General features: G+C 46.7%; 2 protein-coding genes across 4 annotated transcripts in view; one reads left to right on the top strand and one right to left on the bottom strand.

Annotated features, from left to right (window-relative positions):
- RSPH14 (radial spoke head 14 homolog) overlaps positions 1 to 12,692 on the top strand; it is a 398,766-nt gene that overhangs the window by 75,932 nt on the left and 310,142 nt on the right. The window lies entirely within an intron of this gene.
- The window catches only part of GNAZ (G protein subunit alpha z), a 221,802-nt gene continuing 211,719 nt past the window's right edge, over positions 2,610 to 12,692 (bottom strand). For all 3 annotated transcript variants that reach the window (XM_069215106.1, XM_069215107.1, XM_069215108.1), the window contains exon 3: positions 2,610 to 4,809. In XM_069215106.1, the coding sequence (XP_069071207.1) occupies positions 4,465 to 4,809 (345 nt within the window). In that variant the 3' untranslated portion in view covers positions 2,610 to 4,464. The remainder of the gene's footprint in view (positions 4,810 to 12,692) is intronic.

Below are 12,692 nucleotides of genomic sequence, written 5' to 3'. Positions count from 1 at the left end.
TTGTGCGGCCAGGCAGCTCCTCTCGCCTCAGGTGGGGTTCCGGCCTGTGTCACATCCTGAGGGCTCCCACAACAATCTTCCCACCACTCATCTGCGGACCGGTGAGGGGGGGTTGCTGTTATTGAAGCTCCGCCAAGCCTGTTTCCAGGATTTCTGCCCTGTGTTCAGCCGAAGAAGAGCAGAGCTCCGGACTACACATCTGACTCGGCTGCCATCTTCACCACACCCAGGTTTTCTTTTGTAATATGGGAAGAATGGATGCTGAATTCCTGGGATTAGGGAAAGAGCCTAAACTAAACATAAGATTCAAAATAGTGGTCAAGAAAATGGCAACTGTATCTGGCGCCAATTGAACAACAGCAGGCGGGCAGGGATCGAGAGAAGAATCTGACTTGGTAAGAAGAATGGCTTGCTGAACCTGCTCTGTGAAGAGCTGTGGAAATTCCACGAAATGTGGTTCCGCCGGATCCGTTGCTATGCTGCTGTTACTGGGGAGAATGCCAGAGTTACTTGTGGCAAATTTGTTAAATATGTCCTCACCTTTCTTGAGAAAGAAGTTGGCAAGATAGTTACTAGTGGGTATGGAACTAAGCGTGGTGACAGTATGAAAAAGCTATTTGGTGGAGCTTTGGGCCAATTCGATTTGCTTTGTGTAATAAGTTGAATTTGCTTTCAAAGGCTGGTTCATGTACTCTGCAATACCTGAACCTCAGGTTATCCAGCCGGAAGAACAACTGATACAAGGAAGTACATCTCCTTTCTCATTCTAGGACATTCTCACCCTCATAAGCCCCTGATTAATGACTAATGTTATAAAATTGGGAATTTGAATAGGCTTACTACACAGTAGTACTACAGTTTCCAGAATAGCATTGGCTCTAATATGAATATCTGTACTGTAACAGAAAAGCATCTATTCTACTGTTTCACAGAATGATCTGGGAATCAGACATATACAATATCCCCTTCCAAGGCAAAGAACATCCCAGGTTTGTAAATCTAGGAAGGGTAGTTGTTCTGTTCTGTTACAGGCTTTCCCATCATTATTATCAGCTAAAGGATCTTAAATTGGGTCATATTCATATACTGGGTTTGTTGAGCAGAAAACAGCAAACAACTTTGATTTTGTCAAAATGAGTACATTATATAGACAGGCGTAGCCTGCAAAGCGAGGCTGCTCAGCTAGGAGGTGTGGGTTTGTCCCATTGAATATGTACATGTACATATTTGCTGCTTGTGCCTCAAAATGTTTAGCTCTGATGTCTTGATTAGCACAGTAGGTTAGAGCCCTCGAGAAAAAAGTAAACCTTGTCATGGTGACAGTGGATGGAAAGTCTTAATAGAGCAACAGGATTCAATGGATGTGGTAAGTGGTGAAGTATTGTTCTCCGAAACTACTGTTGAACTGTTCTGCTCTTGCTAAGCGGAGAAGAACATTATTGAGATTTGTTTGTTTTCTTTAAAACCAATCTGTGATACAATAACACATTTGCAGACATTGTAAGGGAATATTACAAGAGGAGAGAGAGAGAGCAAGAGAAAGACAGGAATCTGGACCTGTTCTGTATTGGAAGCCTTAGATAGGGCTAGGTGGCTTTTACCATTCTTCAGCCAGGACTTCACTGGCAACTGCCACTGAACGGGGGTGGTGGGGCGGGATTAAGAATATAAAAACAAACAACTCACTTACCTGGTCAGGTCGGGAGACGCGTTCGTCACCTCCGCCCTCCTCTTCGTTCGAAAACACACAGGCTGCCAGACTCCCACTAGCCAATCACGACGCTGCTGTCACCAGCATGACAGCAGCGCCGTGATTGGTGCGAGCGGCCAGGTTCGGCGCTCACAGAGGGATCGGCACCCTGTGTACTTTCTGCTCCCTGCTTTGAAATAGAGCCGGGTGGAGAAATGCGAAGTGCGCATGTCTGCATGACCGGCCCAACACGGACGGCCAAACAGACATGCACACTTGAGGTGCACAAACCACTCCTCCCTCCAGCCCCGCCCTATCCTGGCTCAGCGAAAAATAAAACGATACTAATGATCCGTTATTATCAATTTATTTTTCTTCTGCTGAAAGCAGCAGGGAACTCTCCGCCTTAGCAGAGGAGCTGCCCCCGCAGATCTTCAGTGACTTGTAAGGTTGTCTGAGAGCTCTGTGTGCCCTCCGCACAGCTCCCCGTCCCTGCAAGGCAGCTCTCTTAGTAAATTGATTTCTGAGAACCTACATTAGGAGCATCATTTAAAAATGCACCTCTCTTCCACTCTGATTTTTACCTGTTCCATGGAAATGTGCTGTGATGATAAACCACTGTACCGAGATCTGGATCACCAATGGCCTTTTCTGTGGGGACTGCTGGGCACTTTAATTCCATATATTGAGTTCAGGGGCACCTGGTTTTCCTGCCGAAAGAAACGGTTTTGTTCTGTCTCTCTGCACCTTCCATGGGCACCCAGGGAGCTGCTGATAATCGGCAGGCAGCGGCTGTTAGTCATCAGGATTCTCAGACAGAGGATACTGGCTGCAAACCTCCCTCCAACCCTTCCCCACCAGGTCCCCACAGAACCCACACAACAAAGTACACAAGTAAGTATACACTACACACCGCATCTTCGTCTCATTCTTTTATTTTCCTTTCACTCCAGCGCCCTCTTACTGAATTTCCTTGTACAACAGTTGTGTCTTTGAGCCCTTGCAGAGGATTTTCTCACTGACCTTGTAGAGTGTGTTGGGTGTGAAGGTGGAAGGGCTGGGAGGACACATAGACCCAGGGTAGACAGGCTGGCAGAGGGTTAGATTCGAGGGCGGAAGGAGAAGGCGGATTTGCAGAGGACTGACTGAGTGGATGTGCTTTACACTGTCTGCAAGATATTTACACATGAACTTTGCGCTGAAGTCCATACTAGGGTTGTGTTTCATAGAAGGGAACAGAAAGAAAATATTTGATTTCTGATTTTAAGGAACATTTGATCCTGTTCTGTGCTGGAGAAGCTTTGCATTCATGTATTTTTGGGCTTAAAAAATTGCGGCACCTGAGGCATAACACTGCGCCGCAAGCAGACGACATCGAGCTGATCAGGGTTTTCCCATGTCCCTCAAATGTAGGTGTCACTAGGATCTCCAGTTTGAAAAAAACACGGTTCCTTGTTCAAGCTGCTCCGTATTTTACCTTCCTTAGTCATCAACATTTTTTAAAGTTTAAATGTTAAAAACAAATTAGACACAGACAATGGCGCCATGCGGTTTTGATGGAACCCTGCACCTCGACTGGTGTGAGTGAATGGTGCAGAATGATTGCATCTGTCGGAAGCTCGCAGATGCGTCCAAACCTGGACATCAAAGGCAGACCATGTGTATGATCCTCTCCCGTGCAGGGATTTATGGCATTGCCCCGTGCACGGGACCATAGAATAAATAATCATTGCATTGGTCTGAAAAATAAAAATAGGTTAAAAAAAACTCACTTGTCTACTTTTCGAAAAACTGTCCATGTGACAACGGTGAAGCAAACTAACAGATGAAAAACAGAAAATTCACCCAGAAATGGTCCGCAGGTGTAAATTCCTCGACGTCCTGATTGATGATGACCACACCCACTCTCTCTATGCGTAAAGTACATATGTTGAGTTATGTGTAACTGCATATTCTGAAGTTCTAACTTAGGCCATCAGTCACTAAGTGGTGGAGAGAGGTGTGCAGAAAACCTTCCTTTGGCTAGAGAGTTGCAGGAATGCTACACAGGAGAAGGGTTGGTGCCACCAATCTTGAAAGCCAGCCTAGTTTTGTGGCTGGTTTGAGCTGCATTTGCATCAAGTTGGTCATGACCCACTTGCTTCCAGCAAGAGTTGTTTCCATCCTAGCCAAGTTCAAGTTGTTCACCCCATCTGTAGATGCCTATTTCACAATGGGTGTGTGCTGCTGACTGACTCCCCTTTTATTGTGTCACTTTAGACTTCCCCCAGTCCATTTATTTAATCAAGCTAGCCCTGCACATTCCCTCTTTCTTTATTCTGGCATGGAACCAACCGGCTTAAAGGAAACTGCACAGTGGCAGGACCAGCGTTGCCCTCTCCCCTTTATGCCCTCCTATGGGCAAACTTTGTGCCACTCCCCACAGCCAGAAGAAACAGTTAATGAAAAGGCCTCTCCGCAGAGTGTTTAATGCTCCATGCGGCTACCCTGCCCATAAAACCAGAAAAATACAAAGTATAAAAAAATACCCATCAATGGTTGGTTGCCCACCTCACCTTTCCAGAGCCCTTTTTTGACCTTGCAGAAAGAGTTCTTTCCCCACTTACAAAAAGTGTACAGTGGGGTACGAACAGAGGGGCGTCTGTGATATTCCTCAGGCCACATCTCTTAGGGCTACCAAGTGCCTGCCCCTGCGATCCCACCGCAAGTGAGCGGGAGGCTTTCCCGCCCGCTTTGTTTCACCTCAGGAACATGGATTGTTCCTGGCGAATCTCTTAGCAGAGGCCGATGTACTTGAGATTGTTCTGGATAATCACATCTGTCACCGCGTCGAAAACAAACTGGATGTTGCTGGTGTCAGTGGCGCAGGTGAAATGTGAGTAGATCTCCTTGGTCTCTTTGTTGCGGTTCAAGTCCTCAAACTGGCGCTGGATGTAGACGGCTGCCTCCTCGTAGGTATTTTGCCCCTTGTAGTCTGGGAAGCAGACAGTAAGTGGGATGCGACGGATCTTCTCAGCTAGCAGGTCCTTCTTATTGAGGAATAGAATGAGGGAGGTGTTGATGAACCAGTTGTTGTTGCAAATTGAGTCGAAGAGGCGTAGGCTTTCTGCCATCCGGCTCTGTGGAGAGGAAAAGAAAAGATGGTTAGTGATGACCGCAACACTACAGATTTGTACAGAAGTTACAATAGCTGCCACTGTTAGGGGAAATACATTGACATGTCTGATTGCTCAAGCCCCATAGCTAGTAAGTATCATATCAACCTGCACCATGGTGCATTGAGGTAACCCATGATGTCACCCTAGAGCCAGTTCTGAAGCCTGTGGGAGACTACAGGTGGCAGAGAGAATGTGGAGTTGAAGGTCTGTCAAACAAATGTGTACAGTCTGAAGATGCAGCCATCCACAGGGACCTCATTGAAAAGCACTGGCCTGCCTAAGACCTTTAACCAGCGTGACATAACAAAAGACCCACGGTGCAAACTACCCACCTGGGACCACATTAAAATGCAATAAGTGGTGGTTCACTAACACTCAGATCTACAGAGCTCTGTAGGTAAAAAGAGTCACCAGGGTAGGCTGTTTCTTCTAGTAGAGGGCACATTCCACGGGTATATATGTGAGTGGGTGTAGTGCACTTTGGTTATCTGCCAAACTTGCTGAGATTTCAGACCTCACCCTGTCCAGCTAGCCCTTTCTCATTGCCCCACAGCCTAGCTTACAAATCGGTGGGAATAGAGAACCCTCCCATTTGTTGAGGAAGTGATTACGTCTTGGTGGAGGCTTTTCTTTCAGTGTTGAAACCGCTGGGTGGATGGCCCCTGTCATACGGATAGCATAGCAGAGTTCATATCCCTGAGAGATTCTCTAATGGAGAAGAAACCACAACAGAGGATTTAGCACGTCTCTATAAAATAGAGGGTTTTCTGGTACCATCCCACTCTAGGGACCGGCTTAATGTTGAATAGTCACAGAATATGCTCATGTTTGTGGAGGAAATCTTTAGTCTGTGGATTCTCCGTTGGAATTACCCCTTCTATACCATCTCTGTGGCAGAGGTAATTCCTCCAGTGGACAATCCTGCAAAGGTGGAGATACAACTTCATCCACAAAGTGGTCACCACCCAATTCTAAAAAATGCTCATAGCCCTGTCAGCTGTTCACACTTGTTAGTTCAAGATAGAACCAGGAGACACAACAGTGACCTTTTACAGCTGAGATGCACATTGCTGCTTCCAGGAGCTCTACGGGCACACGCTCATGATTGACAGTTGTGACAATGGTACAAGTGCAACATCTTTCTTTTCTCTTGCAGGACAGGATGAAGCACTTTCTTAATGCTAATTATTCAGACAGTAATCTGGCAGCATACATGCAAGAAACTGACTAACCAAACACTTCAGAAAGAATACATGATTTTACATGTTGCGGGGCCAGTCATGCCAGAGCACACTAAGCTCCACCTCTGCTGTGAGGCTTTGCCACTCCCCTAGTGCAGCGCTGGAAAACATTTAAAGGAACTTTGGCAATGGGGAAAGTAAAATGAAACAAGTAAGTTCAAACCACTGCTGCACTCCGTCACAAGCACAGCAACTTAGTAGTAATGACTGCTCTACTTGATGTAGATTTTAAGTACTTTCTCGACTGTTTAAGAGCTGAAAGCATGGGCTGTCTCTGGAAATACAGTTCCTCTTGAGCAAACCAGGTTTAGACCAAATAGCTTCACCCTAAAACCTTTGCCCTAGCAATGCTCATATTCATTGCAGTCAGAAGAAACCCTGTAGCTTGCTTGCATGCTTCACTGACTAAAAAATGGCTTTAGATGGGGTTGATCATGCAACGCTTTGAAGAAAACTCACTTCATCGAGTATCGCTCATCCACAGACTTTGCCCTCGAACACCTGGGCACAGGTGGCCACAATTGGCCACCTAGCAATGCAAATGTGTACTATGTCAGGGATATATTCTAGCACACTGGTATTTACTCTTCACACTGCTGACATGATGTTACATCTATCAACAGCAAGTTAAAACTCTCCCTCCCCAGACTGCGTAAACAGATGTGGAAAGGAGATGCTGTTCATGTGCAGGTGTCTCTTTTCAACTATGGTTAATCCCTTTAAAAATATATCATTCCTCAAATTACTAAAGACCCACAAGTCTAGTTTCATGCCTGCATTTACATCTCAATGCTCATTTACTGCAGCCACTCTTCAGGAAAGACTTTAAATTCAACAGCTCCTATTCCAACCAGATGGTGTTCAGGCGTGCCTCGCTGTTATCTTGAATACAAAATGTTAGCACTCTTGTTGTTTCTTAGAATTCTGTGGTGCACTGCAGTTGATTACTACTGATGTAGCCTGCTAGTGTTGGAAGTACATGTTTGACTCTGCTTATCAGAAAGTTTTACTGAAATGGATGAGGAAGATATTTGGGAACGCATGGAAAATGTGTCCTATTTTTAGCTACCTAAAGCACTGACTATATTTTTATGGTAAAAAGCCCCCCCCTCCCCCTCATTTTGTTCATTTCTAAAGAAAATGCATTAGGTTTTACATCTTTGATTCAACCAAGATAGTTTCAAGCATACCACATTTTTTACAGACATACAGAACATTAGTGCTCTAGCTGTTCATTAGAACACAATGGGAATCTGCAATAGAACACTGGTGTGTTAAATGACAGACTGCTTCTGGTATTGAAAGTGCATGTTTCAGCCTGCGTGTCAGAATGGTGTACTCACATGTGTAAGATATTTGGTAACTCATAGCAAATGTGTACTTGTTAGCTTTTTGGAGCACCAAACAGAATTTCTATGACCAAATAAACTCCCTTATTTTGTTAATTGTTTAAGGAGATGCTTTATGTTTTACAGCTTTAATTCCATTAAAATGGCTTCAGGTGTGCCACAGTCCTGTCATAAATACAGAATGTTATCCCTGTAGATGTTTATTACAAGTCTGTGTGAATCTGCAGTAGAACACTTGGGAATCAACTGACAGCCTTTTGCTGTTGGAAGTACATATTTTACTCAAAATATCAGACTGTCCTCACACTGCTGAGAAAGACAGTGTGCACTTACAGAAAATGTGTTCCAATTTTAGCTTCTGGAGCTCATTGCATAAACTCTAGGAGAACCTCATGAGAGAATTCGTTTTCTCTTAAATACGGTTCATTAAATCGTAGCACAGGATCAGCATATTTCACAGGGTAAAGTCACCATGGCACACACATAGTAAAGGCTGCGTGAAAAAGGCATGTGTGGTAAAGACGTGTTGTAATGTTGTACATCCTGTTGGGACTAACAATTTCAAGTGGCTGAAAAAGCATTAATACAGGACACAAATTCAGCGGGAACCTGATTTGATGGATAAGGCATGTGATGTAAGGCCTAATGTATTGGTTGGCGGGCACCTGCCGTCTGTCAGGGTGGAAGAAGACATCACGTCTGCCACACTGACACACTACGACCAGCCATACTGTAAAATCAAGGCCAGTCCTACGGTGATCCCTGTACCTTCACAGGAGCCTTTCCCATAATGGCTTTTGTGAAGGCACGGAAAGTTTAATGAGTAGCCACTCACCAAACTTTTTTTTTGTTTTGAACAACAAAATACTAATGACCCTGGTAGTTTTCTCCCAGCATCTCTGAGCCATTAGAATTTTTTTTCCTGCTCGGGACCACCAAGTTTTCCCTGGAAGTTGCAAAGAGGGAAAAATACATCAGGCTCTCTGCTCTAAATATTGTGGGCGGAATTATGTTGTTACACTGACGGCCCCATCACTGCCAGGCCTTTGTTGTCAGGTTTCAGAAGGTGGAGCCTGCGGGGGAGGTTTTGAGAGTACACAACATGTGTGGATACTCTGCAGTCAGGGGGGGACAACTCCACACTAAAAAGAATAGGAGATGCAAAGGCAGAACCTCCGCGCACGTAGGCTTGTGAACAGCATTTTGTAGTATGTAGAACTACAAAACATACTGAAAAATGGTGTTTGTGAATAGGTCTTCCAGTTTTTCTGGGGCAAATTGCTATTGTTCCCCAACTTAAGTCTCAATCCTAGCAGTGATTTTTAGACACCGAAGGAAGAAAAGTGTTTCTTTCCTGTGAATATCCTCAACCAACCCGCATTTATTTATTTAGTAAGATTTTTGTGATAGAGGAGCTACATGTACTCTGTTTGGCTACTTTAGAAAGCTCAGTGGCTAGAATCTGTGTAAGGTGATGAACGGGCAGCTACAGACCAGTGGGTGAAAGTATGTCCTCAATCTAGTAGTCTCCGTTCTCTGTCCCAGGGATGTTAAATTTAGCTGTAACTGGAAAGGCACAGTTCATTGTCAACTTTTCCTGAAACAAATGTAGTTTGAATCCACACTCATGTTTGACCTCCATGTTTGTGTTGTTGGAAGGCTCATTGGGAGATTGGGTTTACCATTGCCTAGTGAAGATTTCTGTTGGGTACAGATACCCAACAGCTATCCTGGTTTACTGCCTCAGTAAGCCCTGTGTATGGTACAAGGAGCTTTTAACTTTACTCTTGCGTACATTGGGAGCCAGCAGAGTGCTCTCAAGGCTTTAAGGTGGCTGTGCCTCTTCAGGTTCAGTTTTGTTCTAAACATTTCTGTTGGGGTCTTTTAAGTCTGTGTATGAATTTGATTGCTAGCCTGACGCAGATGTTGTTGCAACAGTTTAAGCGAGCCATCAAAAGAGGTCTTGTTACGATTGATGGTGAGATTAGAGGAGTAGGGGATTCTCGAAGGTAGGGAGAGCACGGTGGGACTGCCCTTAACCACCACATTGACCTCGGGAACAAAGGAGACTTCAGAGTCAAATACTGCTTCCAGTTTCCTAACTTTCAGTGCAGTGAAAGGTGATGCCTTGAGGCTGGAGCATCACTCAAAAGGCAGAAAGGTGGATTCAGATCCCCCCACAATCACCATTTCTATCTTCAGGCAAATCTCACCCCCTTCATACAGAAACAATATATGGTCCAGAAAGCTGGAGATGCTCCATTGGCTTGAAGGCCCGGATTCTAATATGGACTTGAGTGTCATCCGCATGTATTTGGAGGTTCAAGCGATACTGCTCCAAAAGCTGCACCTGCGCACATGTAGATGCTGATGAAAAGGCAGGACATGGATGTCCTTCGAGGCTCTCCATATAACACGCTGCAAGATGATGGTCCAAGTAGAACTTGTTAGCTGCTTTTGGATTGGAAGGACCAGAGTCCTTCCATTGATCCATTGATCCACGGCCAAGGTCTTGTAGACTACTTAGAGGCCGAGGAGTATGAAGGGTATTTCATCCATGGACAGCAGCAGCTCTTCTCGAATGTAAACCTGGTGGTTTAAGTGCCCCTCCCTGCCCAAGCTGGCGGTGATGAAGGGTGAGATTTAATTCAATTAGACCAGTGAACGTAATCTATAAACATTGTCTTAAGGATTGTCAAAAGTAATTAAGTTCTTACACTGGATCTGATACCAGGGAAGATTCTCAAATGTTCTTCCCATTCGACACCTGAGAGTTCTGTGCTAATGGTTATGAAGTATTCAAGTCCTGTGATGCTGAAGGAAAGTGACTTACCTGTAACATGGGTACCCTTTCTCACCTGACCATGTTGCGTTTTCCTTGGGAAATCGTTTGCTCTCCCTGTAACTTAGTTAAGTATTTGGCAGAGTTTCGAAACAGACCAAAGCCCGTTTTATAGGACTGGGAATTGAAAGCTGCATGTGGCGTCCTCGCCTTTACATTCTACATGTGTGGATTAGATGCGCCCGAAGCTGCGCAGTTGGCGATAATCATACGAAACAGTGGAGCAGCTGTAGCCGCCCCTTGTTTTATAAGCAGCATTAGCAGCCCTGGGGGGGCGGGGGGGCTCTCCGTGTCAGGGGACGGAGCGGGAGGCGCTGCTGCTGAGGAAAGAAGGAGCAGTAGAAGAGTCCATAGCTGTGTGAGGGACAGTCTGTGAAAGGTGCAGTCCGTAGGCGTTAAAGGGGCAGCCCGTTGTGAAAGGGGCAGTCCGTAGGCGTGAAAGGGGCAGTCCGTAGGCGTGAAAGGGGCAGTCCGTAGGCGTGAAAGGGGCAGTCCGTAGGCGTGAAAGGGGCAGTCAGTAGTTGTGAGAGAGGCAGTCAGTAGTTGTGAGAGAGGCAGTCAGTAGTTGTGAGAGGGGCAGTCCGTAGCTGTGAAAGGGGCAGTCCGTAGCTGTGAAAGGGGCAGTCCGTAGCTGTGAGAGGGGCGGTCTGTGAAAGGGGCAGTCCGTAAGCGTGAGAGGCAGTCAGTAGGCGTGAAAGAGGCAGTCCGTAGCTGTTAGGGGAGCAGTCCGTAGCTGTGAAAGGGGCAGTCCGTAGCTGTGAGAGGGGCGGTCTGTGAAAGGGGCAGAGGCGTGAGAGGCAGTCAGTAGGCGTGAAAGAGGCAGTCCGTTGCTGTTAGGGGAGCAGTCCGTAGCTGTTAGGGGAGCAGTCCGTAGCTGTGAAAGGGGCAGTCTGTGAAAGAGGCAGTCAGTAGGCGTGAAAGACGCAGTCCGTAGCTGTGAAGTTTCAGTCCGTAGCTGTTGAAGGTAGCAGTCCGTAGCTGTGAAAGCAGCAGCCGTAGCTGTGAAGGTAGCAGTCCGTAGCTGTGAAGGCAGCAGTCCGTAGCTGTGAAGGCAGCAGTCCGTAGCTGTGAAGGCAGCAGTCCGTAGGTGTGAAGCGTAGCTGTGAAGGCAGCAGTCCGTAGGTGTGAAGGTAGCAGTCCGTAGCTGTGAAGGCAGCAGTCCGTAGCTGTGAAGGCAGCAGTCCGTAGCTGTGAAGGCAGCAGTCCGTAGGTGTGAAGCGTAGCTGTGAAGGCAGCAGTCCGTAGCTGTGAAGGCAGCAGTCCGTAGGTGTGAAGCGTAGCTGTGAAGGCAGCAGTCCGTAGGTGTGAAGCGTAGGTGTGAAGGTAGCAGTCCGTACGTGTGAAGGTAGCTGTCCAGGCCGATGAAAGCATCAAGAGTTGAAAGCAGCAGGAACTATCAGTGATAGTGTCCGTAGCGGTGAGAAGGGCCGCCGGGAGGAGCTGTCCGAGGTGCTAACAGTACAGGAAGCAACCCATGGCGGAGAAGGAAGGGGGAGCACAGGGGGAACTGTCCATGGTTCTCACAGTAAAGTAAGCTCTCCATGGTGGGGAAGGTGAGGGCGCTGCCCATTATGCTGACCGTAAAGTAGACAATCCATGGTGGTAAAAGGCAGAGGAGCTGTCCACGGCGCTGACAATAAAATAAACTGTCCATGGTTGTGAGAGGAGGGAGAGCTGTTCGCGTTACTTCGAGAAGCTGTTCGTGGTGCTAACAGTAAATTAAACTAGGCCTGGTGTTGAAAGAAGTGAAGGCTGTACAGGCTACTTCAAGCAGCTGCCCACTGTGCTAAGACCGCAGTAAGCTATCCACGGTGGGGAAGAGAGGGGCGAGCGAGCGGTTTATAGTACTTTAAGGAGCTGTCAATGTTGTTGATAGTAAAGTAAGCTACGCATATGGGGCAACTATCCGTGGTGCTGATAGTAAAGTAAACTACTCATGGTGGGTAAGGATGGGGACCTCTCCGTGATGCTGCTAGTAAAGTAAACTACCCATGGTGGGGAAGGATGGAGGAGCTCTCCGTGGTGCTGATAGTAAACTGCCCATGCTGGGGGAAGATGGGAGAGCTCTCCGTGATGCTGATAGTAAAGTAAACTACCCATGCTAGGGGAAGATGGGAGAGCCCTCCGTGGTGTTGAGAGTAAAGTAAGCTACCCATGGTGGGGAAGCTCTCTGTGGTGCTGATAGTAAACTACCCATGCTGGGGGGGAGATGGAAGAGCTCTCCGTGGTGCTGATAGTAAAGTAAACTACCCATGCTGGGGGGAGATGGAGGAGCTCTCCGTGGTGCTGATAGTAAAGTAAACTACCCATGCTGGGGGGAGATGGAGGAGCTCTCCGTGGTGCTGATAGTAAACTACCCATGCTGGGGGGAGATGGAGGAGCACTCCGTGGTGCTGATAGTAAAGTAAACTA

The sequence above is a fragment of the Pleurodeles waltl genome, chromosome 11 (assembly GCF_031143425.1).
Source record: "Pleurodeles waltl isolate 20211129_DDA chromosome 11, aPleWal1.hap1.20221129, whole genome shotgun sequence".
NCBI classification, from domain to species: domain Eukaryota; kingdom Metazoa; phylum Chordata; class Amphibia; order Caudata; family Salamandridae; genus Pleurodeles; species Pleurodeles waltl.
Note: the sequence above shows the minus strand (reverse complement) of the source record. Positions and strands in the feature narration are given on the sequence as shown.